Raw genomic sequence first — 15,954 nt, forward strand, 5'->3', positions numbered from 1 at the left:
GCGAACTCAAACTCACAAAAGAGAAGAAAGGTATGACAAATATTATTTATTCTCTAGTACAATTGACATGAACGCTCTTAATTAATTGAGCGCTGTGCCAATTGTTCATATCGCATTGAAAGTATGACGCGGGTAATCCCATGGTAACATGCATCTCATGTACTTGAATAAAAAAGAACGAGGAAATTTATGCCTGAACATTATTCTTGGCACATCTAATACTAGTATTTTGACGACCGGAATATTCATAGATTTAGCCAAGGCAAAGAAGAAAAGGCATCCTAGCACACAAGTAGCGATGGCAAGTCCTGGCGAACGACCACTCAGTACCACATATGTGCCGGTAATGAATGCAACCACCATTGCCATTAAGGCAAACAAAGTAAAGGATAACGCGTTGTGGAAAATTTTCTGCAATTTTCCGGTCAGACTTGTGTAATTCCTGCAAAAAAGGAGCACCATGACAGAACAACTAGACATAGCCATGGCTATTGTATTTGTTATCACAAAAGCTTTGAAAGCTGCATTTCTGGATAGAACTGCGAAGCCCTGGTCTGGTCCTTTTTCGCCTTGGTAACCACCAGGCATGGTGAAACCAGCTGCGAACGTTACGGTTGCTATAAGTGTAGCCACAACCAGATGGGAGTCTCTTCCTTCCTTCACTTCGATGCCAACACCTCTGTTTTTCTCTACTTGGCTGCCACCTATGTTTTCCTCGACCTTGCTGCTGCCACCATCCTTGTCGCTTGAAATCCGATGACCTGGTATGGCACCAATCTCTTTCAATGTGCTTTGAAGATATATCTGCAACACATAGTTGTAATGTTGTATTGGTAAACAAAGAATCTTAACCACTTATATCACAAGGGGAATGATGTGCTGTCCATACTTGTTGTTCTGAATAAGGCAAAGCTTGAACGATGTTAAGAGCGTTGAGATTTTCCTTGTTGAATGTCATCTTATCAACCCTAGCATCACGTATGAACCCAGCGTTGTTGTACCAAGCGTAAGCCATAAGATGGAGGGGTGTGTTCCCATCTTCGTCTTTGCCATTCAAAAGGACGTTGCTGAGCCATGGATCTTGTCTCACAAGTTGCTCTACTTGATGATGACGCTTCCTAATGCAGAAGTGAAGAGCGTTGCGACGGCGCCTGTCCACCAGTTCGCAACAATCAGGGCAACAGGCAATAAGCTCTTTCATTACGTCTGCATGGCCTCCGAGTGCTGCAACGTGAAGAGGTGTAACCTTCTCATTGTCGCCGATGTAGGCGGCGGATTTATCAGCTGCTAGTAAGGATTTCACAATTGAAGTGTGACCCATGGATGCAGCGTAGTGTAGCGGAGTCCATCCCTTTTCGTCGACTTCTTTCGTCAAAGCCTTTTCAGTGTACTTCAACAAATCTTTCGTCATTTCTTGAAGATAAAACCACCAAAACATACAATTAGATTAAAGAAAAAGCAGTTTGTTGTTGATTCACTAAATGTTTTGCTTATAATTGAATCCGTTCATATTCTAATTATTATAAAAAGATCATATATGAAAATATTTATAAATTATGAGATCGTTGGGTCGTCATGCTATATAAAAATAAATTATGAAAAAACTAAAGAAAAAACAGTAAAAATATGTCTATCTCCATATTATATACGTATTGGTACCTATGCCATTGATTGTGACTGCAGCATGCAAAGCTGTTCTGCCATTAGGGCCTTTGTAAACGGGATTTTTGCAAGTCTTCATCATCTTATAAACTAAATCACAATACCCCCTCTCGACAGCCATGTAAATTGGAGTCTCACCGTCACCATTAGCGGAGTACAGACACTCTGGATCTTCTCTTGTCAATATCTCCACCACTGCAAAGTGATTAAATCGAACCGCCTCGTGCAAGGCCGTGTCCTTGCCGTTGTTGGTTGCCCTTATGAGCATCTTCCATGCTTCTTCCGATAAAACCCCTTTCTCGAGGTCATCATGACGAGCTTTTGCAGCTCGGATTAGAGCTCCAACTATTCCAGCACGCCCATGTCTCGCGGCAATGTGTAACGCAGTCTCACCACTCTCATTCTGCTGCAACAGCAGTGCTGGACAAGTTTTAAGGATATCCTCAACGATGTTGGTTGACTCGAGTACTTGTTTCTCATATTCGTTGAACGTTGGGCTGCTTGAGCACGCTATGTAAATATGGAGCACTGTGTTTTTTGTTGCAGTGAGCTTTATGTCAAGATGCTCCTCGTGTTCCCTTAGGGCATCGACGTTGCCTTGTTTCGCAGCGTTGAAAACATCAAGATCTATGCCCTTTGTAGGTTCCTCCTTGGTCTGATCTGCTAGCTGAGTAGCCTGGCAATCGACACCCGGGGATGCTAATGGTAATGGAGCAGCACTCTCAATCTGACCAGTCGAATTGGAGGTATCCATTCTGATTTTTCTTTACACTTACTCGGACAAACTGAGCCTTTGGCATGCCTTTGCAAGTATCCGAAATTACTTGCAATCTTTGAGAGGATGGAACATCTCCATCAACATATTCCGAAGAGCTTTATTAGTCAAATCCAGTTTCGAACGTTGACTTTTAGGTATAGCAATTTCGTCGAGGTTCCATTTCGTATATTTAAATATGATTTTTTTTTTTTGGTGTTATATTTACAAGTTGTTAATTAATAAACATAGTTTTATTGTATAAATCAAGCTGGCATTTCTTAATTCACGGCCTATTTGGTGGGTAGGATAAGATAGGTTATTTCTAATTAAATTGGACTTGGAGCCCAACTAATGTTTAGTGAGAAATTTTTTAACACGGACTAAATTGGCTACAAATCTGAAATAAAAGAAAATATGATGGGTTATGTAACTCAACCACACACATGAGTTATGTAACTCATCCCTATCAATCCAATCCTATTCTAAAGCTTAATCTCATCCAGCGCACCAAGCGGCTGGCTAATGACTGTCAAGTGTGTGAAGTGAGGATCACCAACTCACTACGAAAGGTGAATAAAATAAGTCGCAAGTGGGAGAGTACGTAAAACTATCTATACCATTTACCACCACAGCCGTGTAGAAGCATATGTAGCAGCCATATAAGAGAGGAAGAAGTAGACGAGTCTCCTTCCATGTGGTGCGGGAAAAGTCTACTTTACCCCAAACAAATAATGTAAAACAAATAAGGTCAGGATCTTTCCGAGAGGAAGACAACCTCTGAGTTCGTCGTATTTATGAACTAGGGAGTATTGAAAGAGAAATATAAGAGTGTCTGGCCGAGAACCTTTTCAGTAGGCGGTACACTAAGCATCATAATATAATTGGTTGAAATTTCTAACCAATTATATTATTACACTTGGTGTACCGAACTGTGTTCCTGACATACTGAAAAATCTCTCTTTTCCAATATTGGGGGAATGAGTTTGATGCTTTGTATAGGCGTCAGCAATGAATTGATACAATAATAGCGTGAAAATACATCAAATTAACATTGTTAAACCGTTCGATGGTCCTCCTGGTTCCTGCTCACGTGTTTTACTGCTCAAGGTTCTAGATTTTCTTGTCAAATAATAAAAATGGTCTCCTTCAAGGTTCTAGATTTCCTTCTCAAATAAAAAAGGAAAAAAAAACCAAAGTTATTCACTTTTTCTGATGAGCATTGAAAAACCATTAGAGCCATAAATAAAAGCATTGAAAAATCATCAATAAAGTCTTGAACATTGCTTTTGATTCTTTTCTTATAGGGTTCTGCAGGTAGGAATTATTCATTGGTTAATATTATCTACCAGGGTTAGCAAGTTCGTATGTCGACTTGCCGAATTCTAGAGGTCAGATGATTTCTGTACCGTCTAGTTTTCATACACGTTAACGTCATTTTGTTTTGACTATTACTGCACGAACTTTAGCCATGAACTTAGGATCGTTACGTGCTCATTTAATTTGTATCAGTGATGTGCATTTCTCTTTTGGTCGTCCATGTAAATTTTCTTGTTATGTAAAAAAACTAACCTCTTATAAATCCCATTCTTTGGATTTATTTATTATTTAATTTTATTTAACGTAAGGAAAATCCAGCAAAATACTGTGATGCCTTTTGTTTGTTAATCAAATGCCTATGCGATCTCCGGACTACCATGCCCGTGGTGGAATTATGGTGGATCCTAGAGAAAATCAAGAAATATGATACTTGGAGCACAAGACTTCAAGGCAAACTCAAACTCCCAACAAATGAGAAGAAAGGTATGGCAAATATTATGTATTCTCTAGTACAATTTACCTGAACACTCTTAATTACTTGAGCCCCACGCCATTTCTTACAAGCTTTCCTATAATTATTAATCCTTATTCATGACTCTTCTCCTTCTTCATGAGGAAACCTATTATTGAGCTAATTATAACATTTAACGAGTAATCTGTCAGCAACTTAAAGTCGCCAACCATGTCGTCCAGGAAATGTGGAGCATTAAGTATTTTTCTTTCAATAGAAAGAAGAGAATTTGCAAAGACAGAGAAGAAAATGCAGCCAAGCACACAAGCTGCAATGGCAATCCCAGGAGAATGACCACCCAATACTGCATATGTTGTTGATTATTGGCTCAAACAAAGTAGTCTAAAACCAACAATTGATTTCGGCTACTTTTGTGGTCAAAATTGTTGGTTGGCATGCTATATGTGGGAAACAAAAATTACATGCAATTGTGCCTAACTCTTTTGACTTGATGGTAGGCCTTTGGCCATTGATGTCTTTGAGAAGCCACTTTCCTTGGCCTATAAAAGGAGGTGTAGGCATAACTCAAAAACAACAAGGAAGAAAGAAAAATAGCAAGAAGCCATTCGGCATAGAGAAGAATTTTCTCAAATTTTCTTGCTTTGTATTTTTTTGTTTTCTCTTCCTATTGTAAGTGTGAGAGCTTGGGTTATTTGGGTCTTTGGGAAATTGAGTGATAAACACTATTGTATGTTCTCATTGATTATAGTGGAATACTCCGTCGTCTCCAAACTGGATGTAGGCATTGCTGAACCAGTATAAATCTTGGTGTTCTTGTTGGTGTTGGTTTTATTCTGTTCTGTTTTACTTTTTCACTTACAGTGCCGCTTCCGCACAACAAGTGGTACCAGAGCCCAGTTCCATGAATAGTGTTGGCGCTACAGTTCCGTGAATAGTGAACTACTACAGTATCTGTGAACGGTATTGTACCTGTGAACAGTGCAGTATTTGTGAATAGTGCTGAGTAGATGGCTGGAGATAAAGATGAATCTGTAAAGAAGGGGTCAGCATCGTCTTCATCCAATAGACATCCAACTACTACTACAAGGTTAGAGGTTGATAAATTCAATGGCTCTAATAATTTTGGTATGTGGCAATGTGAAATTATGGATGTGTTGTATCAACAAGAGTTGGATATGGTTCTGGAAGATAAACCAGAAGATATTGATGACAAGCAGTGGACGCGAATTAATCTTCATGCTTGTGCTGCTATTCGATCGTTCCTTGATAAGGAGTTGAAATACCCGTATATGAAGGAAACTTTTGCTAAGGAGTTATGGACGAAATTGGAGGAGAAGTATATGACCAAGAGCGCAGAAAATCGTCTCTTCTTGAAGAAGCGACTCTTCCAATTTCAGTATCGTCCAGGTATCTCTATGCACGAACACCTCAATGATTATAATAAAATACTTGCTGATTTAGCAAACCTTGATGTGAAAATTCCTGACGAGGACAAGGCACTATGTTTGTTAAATTCATTGCCTGATGATTATGATCATTTGACAACTACTTTGTTGTATGGAAAATCCGAGGTGAAACTTGATGAGGTGTCTGCGGCATTAGTGAATCATGAGTGTCGTAAGAAGGAACTGAAGACTCACAATTCATAAACCGAGGCATTTGTTGCAAGGGGTCGAACAGAGGAAAGAAAATCTGGGAAGCGGGGAAAATCTCGTTCAAAGTCACGAGGGAAGTTTCCTGCTAAAGATGAATGTGCTTTTTGTCGCCAAAAGGGTCATTGGAAGAAAGACTGCCCCAAATTGAAGAACAAAGAGAAGGAGAAAGCGGGTTCTGAAGCAAATATTGCAAAATCTGGAGATGATGATGATTTTGAGTTTGCTTTGGCTAGTTCATATGCTGATGGTCACTCCAATGAGTGGATTTTGGATTCAGGTTGTGTCCCATTCGGGAATGGTTTTCTAATTTCGAGGAGCTGGATGGTGGAGTTGTTTTGATGGGTAATAATAATGCCTGCAAAACACAAGGGATAGGCAAAATCTGTTTGAAGATGCATGATGGAACAGTCAGAGAATTAAGTGATGTTCGGTATGTACCGGATATGAAGAAAAATCTCATCTCACTGGGTGCATTGGAATCCAAGGGTCTCAAGATCACCATGGAGGGTGGAGTTCTTAAAGCTGTGTACGGGGCACTGGTGGTGATGAAAGGTACAAGACGAAATAACTTGTATTTCTTGCAGGGGAATACAGTTATTGGTGGAGCAGCTGTCACCGAAGCTGCTGACGCAAATAGCATAGACACCACGAGGTTATGGCATATGCGTCTTGGGCATGCTGGTGAAAAAGTGTTGCAAGGATTAGTGAAGCAAGGCTTATTGAAAGGTGCAAAGGCATGCAAATTGGAATTCTGTGAGCATTGTGTGTTGGGTAAGCAAACTAGAGTAAAATTTGGCACTGCTATTCACCACACTAAAGGCATTCTTGATTATGTTCACACTGATGTTTGGGGACCTTCCAAGAATGCATCTTGGGGAGGTAGCCATTATTTTGTCTCCTTTGTTGATGACTTCTCTAGAAGAATATGGGTGTACACCATGAAGCGTAAAGATGAAGTCTTGAAGATATTCCTGAAGTGGAAAAAGATGATTGAAACGCAAAGCGGTCGAAAGATCAAGACTCTCAGATCAGACAATGGGGGTGAATATAAGTCTGATTTTTTCTTGAAAGTTTGTCAAGATGAGGGTATTGTGAGACACTTCACGGTTAAGGAGACACCGCAACAGAATGGAGTGGCGGAGCGCATGAACTGTACTTTGCTTGAGAAAGTCTGGTGTATGTTGTCTAATGCTGGTTTAGGCAAGGCATTTTGGGCTGAGGCAATTACTTATGCAAGCCATCTCATTAATCGATTGACAGCCGCTGCGAATGAGGGCAAAATGCCCATGAAGGTATGGTCTGGTAAACCTTGTACTGATTACAAGTTTTTACACATATTTGGTTGTTCTGCTTACTATTATGTCAGAGAAAGCAAGTTGGATCCAAGAGCAAAGAAAGCTCTATTTATGGGCTTTAGCACTGGCGTGAAGGGATACCGACTCTGGTGTCCAGATGAGAAGAAATTTGTTGTAAGCAGAGATGTGACTTTTGATGAGGCTGCTATGGTTAATCAGAACAAGCATGAAGGTGAAACTAAAGCGACCGAGACCATGAGTAGCTCAAAGCAGGTGGAGTTACTGAAGACTCCAGTTGTTCCAGTAAGGTCTGATGTTACAACCACTAGTCCTACAGTTAATTCTGATGATGAGGACGAGGATGATGAAGAGGAAACACTTACCCAAGAGCCTCCACAGCAACAAGACTATATTGCAACCAGAAGATCGAGAAGGGAAATTCGAAAGCCTGCTCGATTTACTGATATTGTGGCATATGCACTTCCTGTTATTGAAGATGATATTCCATCCGCCTACAAAGAAGCTGTCATGAGTTCAGACTGCGAGTTGTGGAAGAAATCTATGGATGAGGAGATGAAATCTCTTCATAAAAATGAGACTTGGAATCTGGTTCAGTTACCAAAGGGGAAGAAAACAATTGGTTGTAAATGGGTGTATGCCAAAAAGATGGAATCTTTGGGAAAAGACAATGTAAGATTCAAAGCCAAATTGGTAGCTAAAGGCTACGCTCAGAAGGATGGCATTGACTACAATGAGGTATTTTCTCCTGTAGTAAAACATTCTTCTATTCGTATTCTGTTGGCTTTGGTTGTGCAGTTTGATCTTGAGTTGGCCCAACTTGATGTCAAGACTGCGTTCTTACATGGTGATTTGGAGGAAGAGATTTATATGTCTCAACCAGAAGGTTTTAAGGTTGCTAGAAAGGAAAATTGGGTTTGCAAATTGGAAAAATCATTGTATGGCTTGAAGCAGTCTCCAAGACAATGGTACAAACGATTTGATCGATTTATGATCGGGCAAAAGTACACAAGAAGTCACTATGACCATTGTGTATACTTTCGCAAACTACAAGATGGAACCTTCATTTATCTGCTTTTATATGTTGATGATATGCTTATAGCATGTAAGAGCAAAGTGGAGATTGAAAGGTTGAAGACTCAACTAAGTAATGAATTTGAGATAAAGGACTTGGGAGAAGCTCGGAAGATACTAGGTATGGAAATTGAAAGAGATAGAGCGAAGGGCAAGATTAGTCTGTGTCAGAAGCAATATTTGAAGAAGGTACTACAACGTTTCAGGATGAATGAAAATTCAAAACCGGTTAGTACACCTCTTGCCTCTCATTTCAAACTTAGCGCTTATATGTCTCCTAAAACTGTTGAAGAGAGTCAGTACATGGCTCAAATTCCTTATGCAAATGTTGTTGGTAGTTTGATGTATGCTATGGTGTGTACTAGGCCTGATATTTCACAAGCTGTTAGCATTGTCAGTAGATATATGCATAATCCAAGAAAAGGGCATTGGCAAGCTGTGAAATGGATTCTACGGTATATTCTGGGTACTGTGGATGTTGGTTTATTGTTCCAGCAGGATAAAGTTACTAGTAAATGTGTTATTGGATATGTGGATTCTGATTACGCAGGTGATTTGGACAAGCGTAGGTCCACTACTGGTTTTGTATTCACTATTGATGGAGGTCCAGTAAGTTGGAGGTCGATTCTGCAATCTACAGTTGCTTTGTCGACTACTGAGGCAGAATACATGGCTGTAACAGAAGCTGCTATAAAGGAAGCCATCTGGCTTTAAGGGTTGCTTGATGACTTAGGGGTTCAACAAGACCATGTGGATGTTCATTGCGACAGTCAGAGTGCTATTCATTTAGCAAAGAATCAAGTTCATCATGCACGTACGAAACACATTGACGTGAGGTTCCATTTTGTTCGTGAGGTTATTGACGAGGGAGATATTCTTCTTCAGAAGATTGGGACTGCTGACAATCCTGCGGATATGTTAACAAAGCCAGTTTTGTTGCTCAAGTTTAAGCACTGCTTAGACTTGATTGGCATTTGTAAAATTTGTTGATTGCCCCATGGGGGAGTGGGAGACGACTATTAAGAGTTCTACTTAGAGGGTTTGAGCCAAGGTGGAGATTGTTGATTATTGGCTCAAACAAAGTAGTCTAAAACCAACAATTGATTTCGGCTACTTTTGTGGTCAAAATTGTTGGTTGGCATGCTACATGTGGGAAACAAAAATTACATGCAATTGTGCCTAACTCTTTTGACTTGATGGTAGGCTTTTGGCCATTGATGTCTTTGAGAAGCCACTTTCCTTGGCCTATAAAAGGAGGTGTAGGCATAACTCAAAAACAACAAGGAAGAAAGAAAAATAGCAAGAAGCCATTCGGCATAGAGAAGAATTTTCTCAAATTTTCTTGCTTTGTATTTTTTTGTTTTCTCTTCCTATTGTAAGTGTGAGAGCTTGGGTTATTTGGGTCTTTGAGAAATTGAATGATAAACACTATTGTATGTTCTCATTGATTATAGTGGAATACTCCGTCGTTTCCAAACTGGATGTAGGCATTGCCGAACCAGTATAAATCTTGGTGTTCTTGTTGGTGTTGGTTTTATTTTGTTCTGTTTTACTTTTTCACTTACAGTTGGATGCCGCTTCCGCACAACATATGTGCCAGTAATGAATGCAACAACCATTGCAACCAATGCCCAAATTGTCAAAGACACTGCCAATTGAAAAGTCCCCTTGTAATTCCTCTTTGTGTGAATTGAGGAGTAAAGGAGCACTAGGACAGAACAACTAGACATGGCCATGGCGAGTGTATCAGTTAGAACAAATGCTTTGAACGCTGCGTTTCTTGACAGAAGGGGGGAACCCTGGTCCGGTCCTTTTTCGCTTTGGTATCCGCCGGGCATGGTAAAACCTGCGGCGAAGGTTACAGTTGCTATCAATGTAGCCACTACCAGATGAGTTTCTTTTGCTTTCTGTAAACTTTCTCCCATGACCTTGTTTCTTTGAGTTCCTGGACTTGGTCTAACACCCGTCGCTCGAAGTATTTTTCCATACAATTCCTGCAAAGCCAGAGAAGAACTATAATATTATTATTATCTTGGCAAACAAATTCAAGCAATTTAATGATCACAAGGTGATACGTACCTGCAATAATAATGTGTTTATATCATCATCGTTAGCTAGAACTATTTCAAAAGCGTTTAAGTTTTGCTTGTTGAAGGCCATCCAATCAACGTTATGACCATCTAGTAAGTCTATGCTTTTGGGAGAATGAGTAGCTAGGTGATGGAGGGGTGTGTTCCCATCAACATCCATGCCATTTAACAGGATGTTTCTAAGCCATGCATCTCCTAAAACATATTTTACTATTTGGTTTTGTTTGTTCTGTATGGCGTAGTAAAGAACATTCTGAAATTTGTTGTCGACCAGTTCGCAACAATCAGGACATTGAGAAATAAGCTCTTTCATTACATCTAGATTGCCTTCGGACGCTGCAAAGTGAAGAGCTGTCGCGCCATCTTTGTCAGCAATGTAAGCAGTAGATCTATCATTTGCAAGCAGTTGTTTAACAATTGAAACGGAACCAATACGTGCAGCAAGGTGTAGTGGAGTACATCCTAGTTCCTCTGCTGCTTTGCTCAAAGTCCTATCGGCTTTTAGCAGTTCCTCCGTCATTTCTTAAGCATAAACACAAAACACAAACAAATATACATAAAATTAAAAACATATATACGTACCTTTTTTTAGTGTAAAATCTATTTACTTTTGTATAAAATATACACATTTTATAAAAAAAGTACTCATTTTTATTTAAAAAAAATGTTTTTTTTAAATGTAAAATCTATTTATTTTTTATTTTTATGTATCCATGTTTTATAATAAAATGTACCTTTTTAATGTAAAATATACACATATTTAAAAACAAAAATAAAATAAAAAATCTGATCATATTTAACACAATTCAATTTCGAGAAAATAATTAAAATTACTATTTGGTATTAATTTTTGCATAATTTTAGGGAAGAATATTAATTTTAGTTATTAAATTTCTTAATCAATCAAAGTATTCATATTAATAAGGCTTTAGCTTAAGATTTTGGTTCTTTAGAGATAGACCTTATGTCACAGCCCGTCCCGGAATTTTAATTCCGAGGACGTGAAAAGACGAAAATGCCCTTAAACGGGACTAAGGGGTGAAAATTTAACAATTTGGATTGAGTTAGACACGTGGGATCCCCAGATCCCTCAAAACCTTCCCCAATTCCCGTACCTTGTCCCTCTCTCTCTCCTCCCTCACGAAACTCTCAGTTCTCTCTCCCTCTCCTTCGAACTCACACGGACAAGCTCCAAAACCACCATAAACTTCTACCAACGACGGAGTTAAGACCACCATCGAACTCCTGGAACCTCCACGATCACGTAGACACCATTTTCAGGTAAGGAATCCTTCGTTTTCGCGTTGAAAACTCGAGGTCCGAGTTTGGCACTATTCATGAACTTTTTGTTGGATGATTTTTAGGACAATCCAAGCTCATAGTGAGCTTAGTGAGGTCCCAAGGAAGCTCGGAGTGCTTCGTTGGAAGTTTTTGGACGTAAGAACACGGAGATCGACAAGTTCAAAGTTTGGCCGGAGCTTTCGAGGATTTTTCCGGCGAATCCCCGGCGAGTTAGGAGTCGAGGTAGGTATCAATCTCTTCGTCTTGTCAAGTACTACAACTTTCCTTTTTATTTCACTCAATTTCGTTGAGTATTGAAGAAGTTATACTCATTTGAAAAATACCCAGTTTCCGGCGACCTCCGAGGCTTTCGAGGCAGTTTCCGGAAAAACCACGGCGAACTAGGTGTTGTGTAAGGTACCATTCTCTTTGTCTCTTCAAGGGCTACAACTTTCGTTTTTAAATCACTTCATTTCGTTGAGAAATGAAAAAGTTATGGCAATTTGAAAAACTGCCCAGAAAACGGCCGCCGGAAAAACCAGTCCGGCGACCCAAGGAAGAAGAAGGTGCGCGTGGGGGCGCGTGGACCCGTGCCTTCCTTGGCGCGTGGGGGCGCGTGCTACAGTAAAAAATTAGTTTAAAAATATGTCGACATCCGTAACGTCGAGTAGATCACTGTGGTATATTCATATACCCAAATTGAGCACCGTATGAGAAAGTTATTAAGGATTGTTGGTTAGGTGTTCGAATAACGTTTTATAGTTTTCGCATTAGGTGAAAATGTGAATTGATGATCCGACCGTTGGATCGTTACCAAACTTTGATACGTTGTAATACGTAATATTTGAGGATTATTAGAACTTACGGATTGGGAATCCGAGTTACGGATCTTCCGGAATTGGAATTGTAAGTTCATAAAATAAAATGTTAACCGTCACTTAGTTTTGGAAATTGACGGAGATCCGACCGTTGGATGGTAATGAAATTTTAGGATGTTATCCTAGAGATATATTGTGGACCTCTGGAAGTTATGGATTTAAAATCTGAGTGGCAGATCTTCCGGATCGATCAACGTAGTGACGTATTTTATATAAGTTATATGTTCTATCGATATGAATTCTGAGGTTGGATTTGATTACTGTTCTAGGCGGCGATCGTCATGACGCCTTGGCGTATTGTGCTAGGGAGTTGTAGGGCGAACTCCAGGTGAGTGGGCAGTTTTGTTTTCCGTATACATATATACTTGCCGTTTTCCCAGAAATTGAAAATGCATGAAATTATGCTTTAAATGAAAATGCATGAAATTATATGAGATATATTAGTTGAAATGCCATGCATAGAAGTATGCGAAAAGTATATAGAATTATATGAAAAACGTGAATCGAATTGCCATGCATGAAATGATATGAATTGATATATGATGCATATGTATGAATTGGTGCGGCGGACGCACAGGTGAGTATTTAAATATTGTTATGATAATGTTGATGTATATTGAGCTCAAATCCTGCACCATGGTTTAGTGCTTATAGTATTCACCGCATCGCACGCTCGCCTTGGATCCAAGTAGATGCTGGTCGCACAGTCCACGCGGAGTGGGTGCGACGGGCCAGTCGTAGAGTGTTAGTGAGATTTCGATTGGTGGGTGACCTTAGATTATGTGCACAGATGATTGATGAGAAAGCACTAGAGCGTAACTTGTGTGCAGAAGGCCGGACAGGTCACAGAGGTGACTCCGGCAGAGTGAGAGTGATAGATTTTGAGCTCTAGGTTCAACCGTACAGGCTATTAGAGGGCCTCCGGTTGATTACTTTCTTGCACCTGATATGATTATTGTTGATGCATCCATACTTAACTGTTGAATTAGACATGGCATGGCATGATTGATAAAGAAAAAATGTTGAGATAGTAAAAATGAAGTTTTGAGAATATATATGTATATTTATATTTTACATTTCTGGGAAAGTATACAAGTTTTACGGAGAGGGGTTACAACGTTTTGAGAAATGTTTGGATTTGGAAAAGAATTGTTTTACTGACCCACTCAATTTTGGTTTTGCGCCCCTCCAGGTTCAGGAATCACAAAGGTGTGGTGACTACGAGGAATTCGACGGTGTTCTGACAGATTGGACAAAATTAGGACTCACCTTCGGGTGTATCAACTTATAAATTGTATCTTAAAGCTTCCGTACTGTGCAAATGGTTACGTCACTCTCACGTGACGGCCAGCATGCCCTCCTTCGGGACGGGGTGTGTCACCTTATAACTCCTATTGTCTAGACAAAATCCACCTAGTATTAAACATCCAAATAAAACCCAAAATTTAAATAGTCTTCCATGTAGGCAATGACCTATTATTATAAAATATTTACAACGTTTGCCACAACGCCTTAAATATGTCAATAAATATTAATTATTACTCACCCTTAATTGTGATCAATGAGTAATGAGCTCCTGTTTTAAAACCAAGTATTACAGATATAAAAAATATCTATAACTACTAATATTTATTTATTTATTTTTAAATGGCTCTATAACTACTAATATATCTACATATGAATTAATTTACTAATTTACGTACATTCTTTTGATACAACTAATTTACCTATATTTTGAAAATTCACTAATTTACCTACATTCTTTTGATACAATCTAATTTACCTGCATTTTTGTAGTACAATCTAATTTACCTACACATTAATGCACCTAAAGAGCAAGAAAATACAAGTAAATCAATTTTCAAACACAAACATATGTAAAGAGCAAGAACATGTTAAAAAGAGCAGCAAAGTGTAGCATTGCCTTAAAAAAAAAACAATTATAAAATTTGAAATTTTGATAAAAGAAAAGTGGAAAAAATTGGACTATCATCTCACGGTGTGAGATTATACATATCAATCAATTAGAAAATGTAAACACCGTTAATGAAAACGTTACCAGATTTGCAATAAATTCCACCAAATTTGTTTTAAAATAATGAGGGGCATTTTAGGACAAAAGTTTATAGAATACGAACGGGTTAAAGGTGAGAAGATATCAGTTTCAAGGGGAAAACTTGATCAACCAGATATCGGAACCAAAGTTTCTCTTAAAATATGTAGTGGGTTTATGTCATGTAAATAAGAGGAAAAGGAAACAAATTTAGTTTTATATGCACATATACCTTTATCCATTTGAATCACTGCAGCGTGCAACGCCCTTCTACCATTTGGGCCAGTGTAAGTTGGAACACTGCAATTCTTGAGCATTTTAGAAACCAAAGGAAGATATCCCCTCTCGGCAGCTAAATAAATTGGAGTTTCACCTGAATCATTAGCAGCGTAGGAAAACTCGGGGTCTTCTATGGTCAATTTCTCCACCACAAAACATTGATTAAAGCGCACTGCTTCGTGCAACGCTGTATTCTTGTTGTTGTTGGTTTTCCTAATGAGCATTTGCTTCTGCACGCAGGCTTCTTCTTCTGTTAAGAGTCGGCCTTGCTCAAGCTCGCCATGGTGACGAACTTTTGTTGCCTGATCGATAAGAACTCCAACTATTTCAATTAGCCCCTGTCTTGCAGCTAGGTGTAAGGCAGTCTCACCGCTCTTATTGTGCTGCCATAGTAGTGCGGGACACATTTCAAGGATATCCTTCACAATCCCGGCTGACTCCAATGTGTTTTGTCCAGATGTCGGCCTGCTTAAGCACGCTATATAAACAAGAAGGACCGTGTAATTTGTTGCAGTCAGTTTTAGGTCAAGATGTTCTGCATGTTCCCTGAGGGCATCAAGGTCGCCTTGTTTCGCAGCACGAAACACATCCAGTTCCATGCCACCTATCGAAACTGTATTATTGGCTTCTTTAGTAGCTCCCTCCTTAGTCTGAACTGCTAAGTGGTCAGTACTACTAGCACTCTCGGCCTGATCAGTTGAATGGGAATGATCCATTTTTTGATATTTCGTTATTACGTGCCTAGACAAGGGGAACTTTTGGCCTAATACAAGTATAATCAGAAAGAACTTGCTGATCTTTGACTGGATGATGGGAATTTAAATGAAAAGGAACAATGGATGAGATTTGAGAGACTCAAGAGTGAAGAGTAAGCAAGGAATACAAGATGAGATAATTTATAGAGCAGGAATCGAATGCAATGCCACACTTCTGCAAAGACGGCAATAGTACTGCAATAATTGGAGTGACTTTATCTTTATTGCGCATGTCGTTTTCAATTTTTTTTTAATTTTTGCGGGTAATGTAGGAAGATTAATTTAGTTTTTTTCTAGTATTACTCATATTGGTACATGTCAATTTTCAAATTAATTAAAAAAAATCTTTGGTGTATGTCAATTATCAA

General features: G+C 39.1%; 2 protein-coding genes and 1 long non-coding RNA gene across 4 annotated transcripts; 1 reads left to right on the forward strand and 2 right to left on the reverse strand.

The window, feature by feature from the left end:
* Positions 1-22: 22 nt before the first annotated feature.
* On the reverse strand, positions 23-2,657 carry LOC126604999 (protein ACCELERATED CELL DEATH 6-like). The gene is made up of 3 exons (XM_050272352.1): positions 1,660-2,657; positions 890-1,413; positions 23-804 (listed from the first exon to the last, which is right to left on the reverse strand). The coding sequence occupies exons 1-3, from the start codon at positions 2,414-2,416 to the stop codon at positions 106-108; spliced, it is 1,980 nt and encodes a 659-aa protein (XP_050128309.1). The 5' UTR covers positions 2,417-2,657; the 3' UTR covers positions 23-105.
* A 1,551-nt stretch (positions 2,658-4,208) lies between these two features.
* On the reverse strand, positions 4,209-15,774 carry LOC126605003 (protein ACCELERATED CELL DEATH 6-like). Its single transcript, XM_050272358.1, has 4 exons — positions 14,785-15,774; positions 10,330-10,862; positions 9,844-10,244; positions 4,209-4,559 (listed from the first exon to the last, which is right to left on the reverse strand). Exons 1-4 carry the CDS (start codon positions 15,545-15,547, stop codon positions 4,322-4,324), a joined length of 1,935 nt encoding a protein of 644 aa, XP_050128315.1. The 5' UTR covers positions 15,548-15,774; the 3' UTR covers positions 4,209-4,321.
* LOC126605006 (uncharacterized) lies at positions 11,406-13,888 on the forward strand. Of its 2 annotated transcripts, none has more exons than XR_007616814.1 (5): positions 11,406-11,621; positions 11,705-11,864; positions 11,945-12,038; positions 12,769-12,827; positions 13,692-13,888. It is a non-coding gene; the product is annotated as an uncharacterized LOC126605006 (long non-coding RNA). The 2 variants fall into 2 exon arrangements; XR_007616813.1 differs by having other exon boundaries at positions 11,408-11,621; positions 11,970-12,038.
* Positions 15,775-15,954: the final 180 nt, after the last annotated feature.

Source organism: Malus sylvestris, chromosome 15 (assembly GCF_916048215.2).
Source record: "Malus sylvestris chromosome 15, drMalSylv7.2, whole genome shotgun sequence".
In the NCBI taxonomy this organism is placed as follows: domain Eukaryota; kingdom Viridiplantae; phylum Streptophyta; class Magnoliopsida; order Rosales; family Rosaceae; genus Malus; species Malus sylvestris.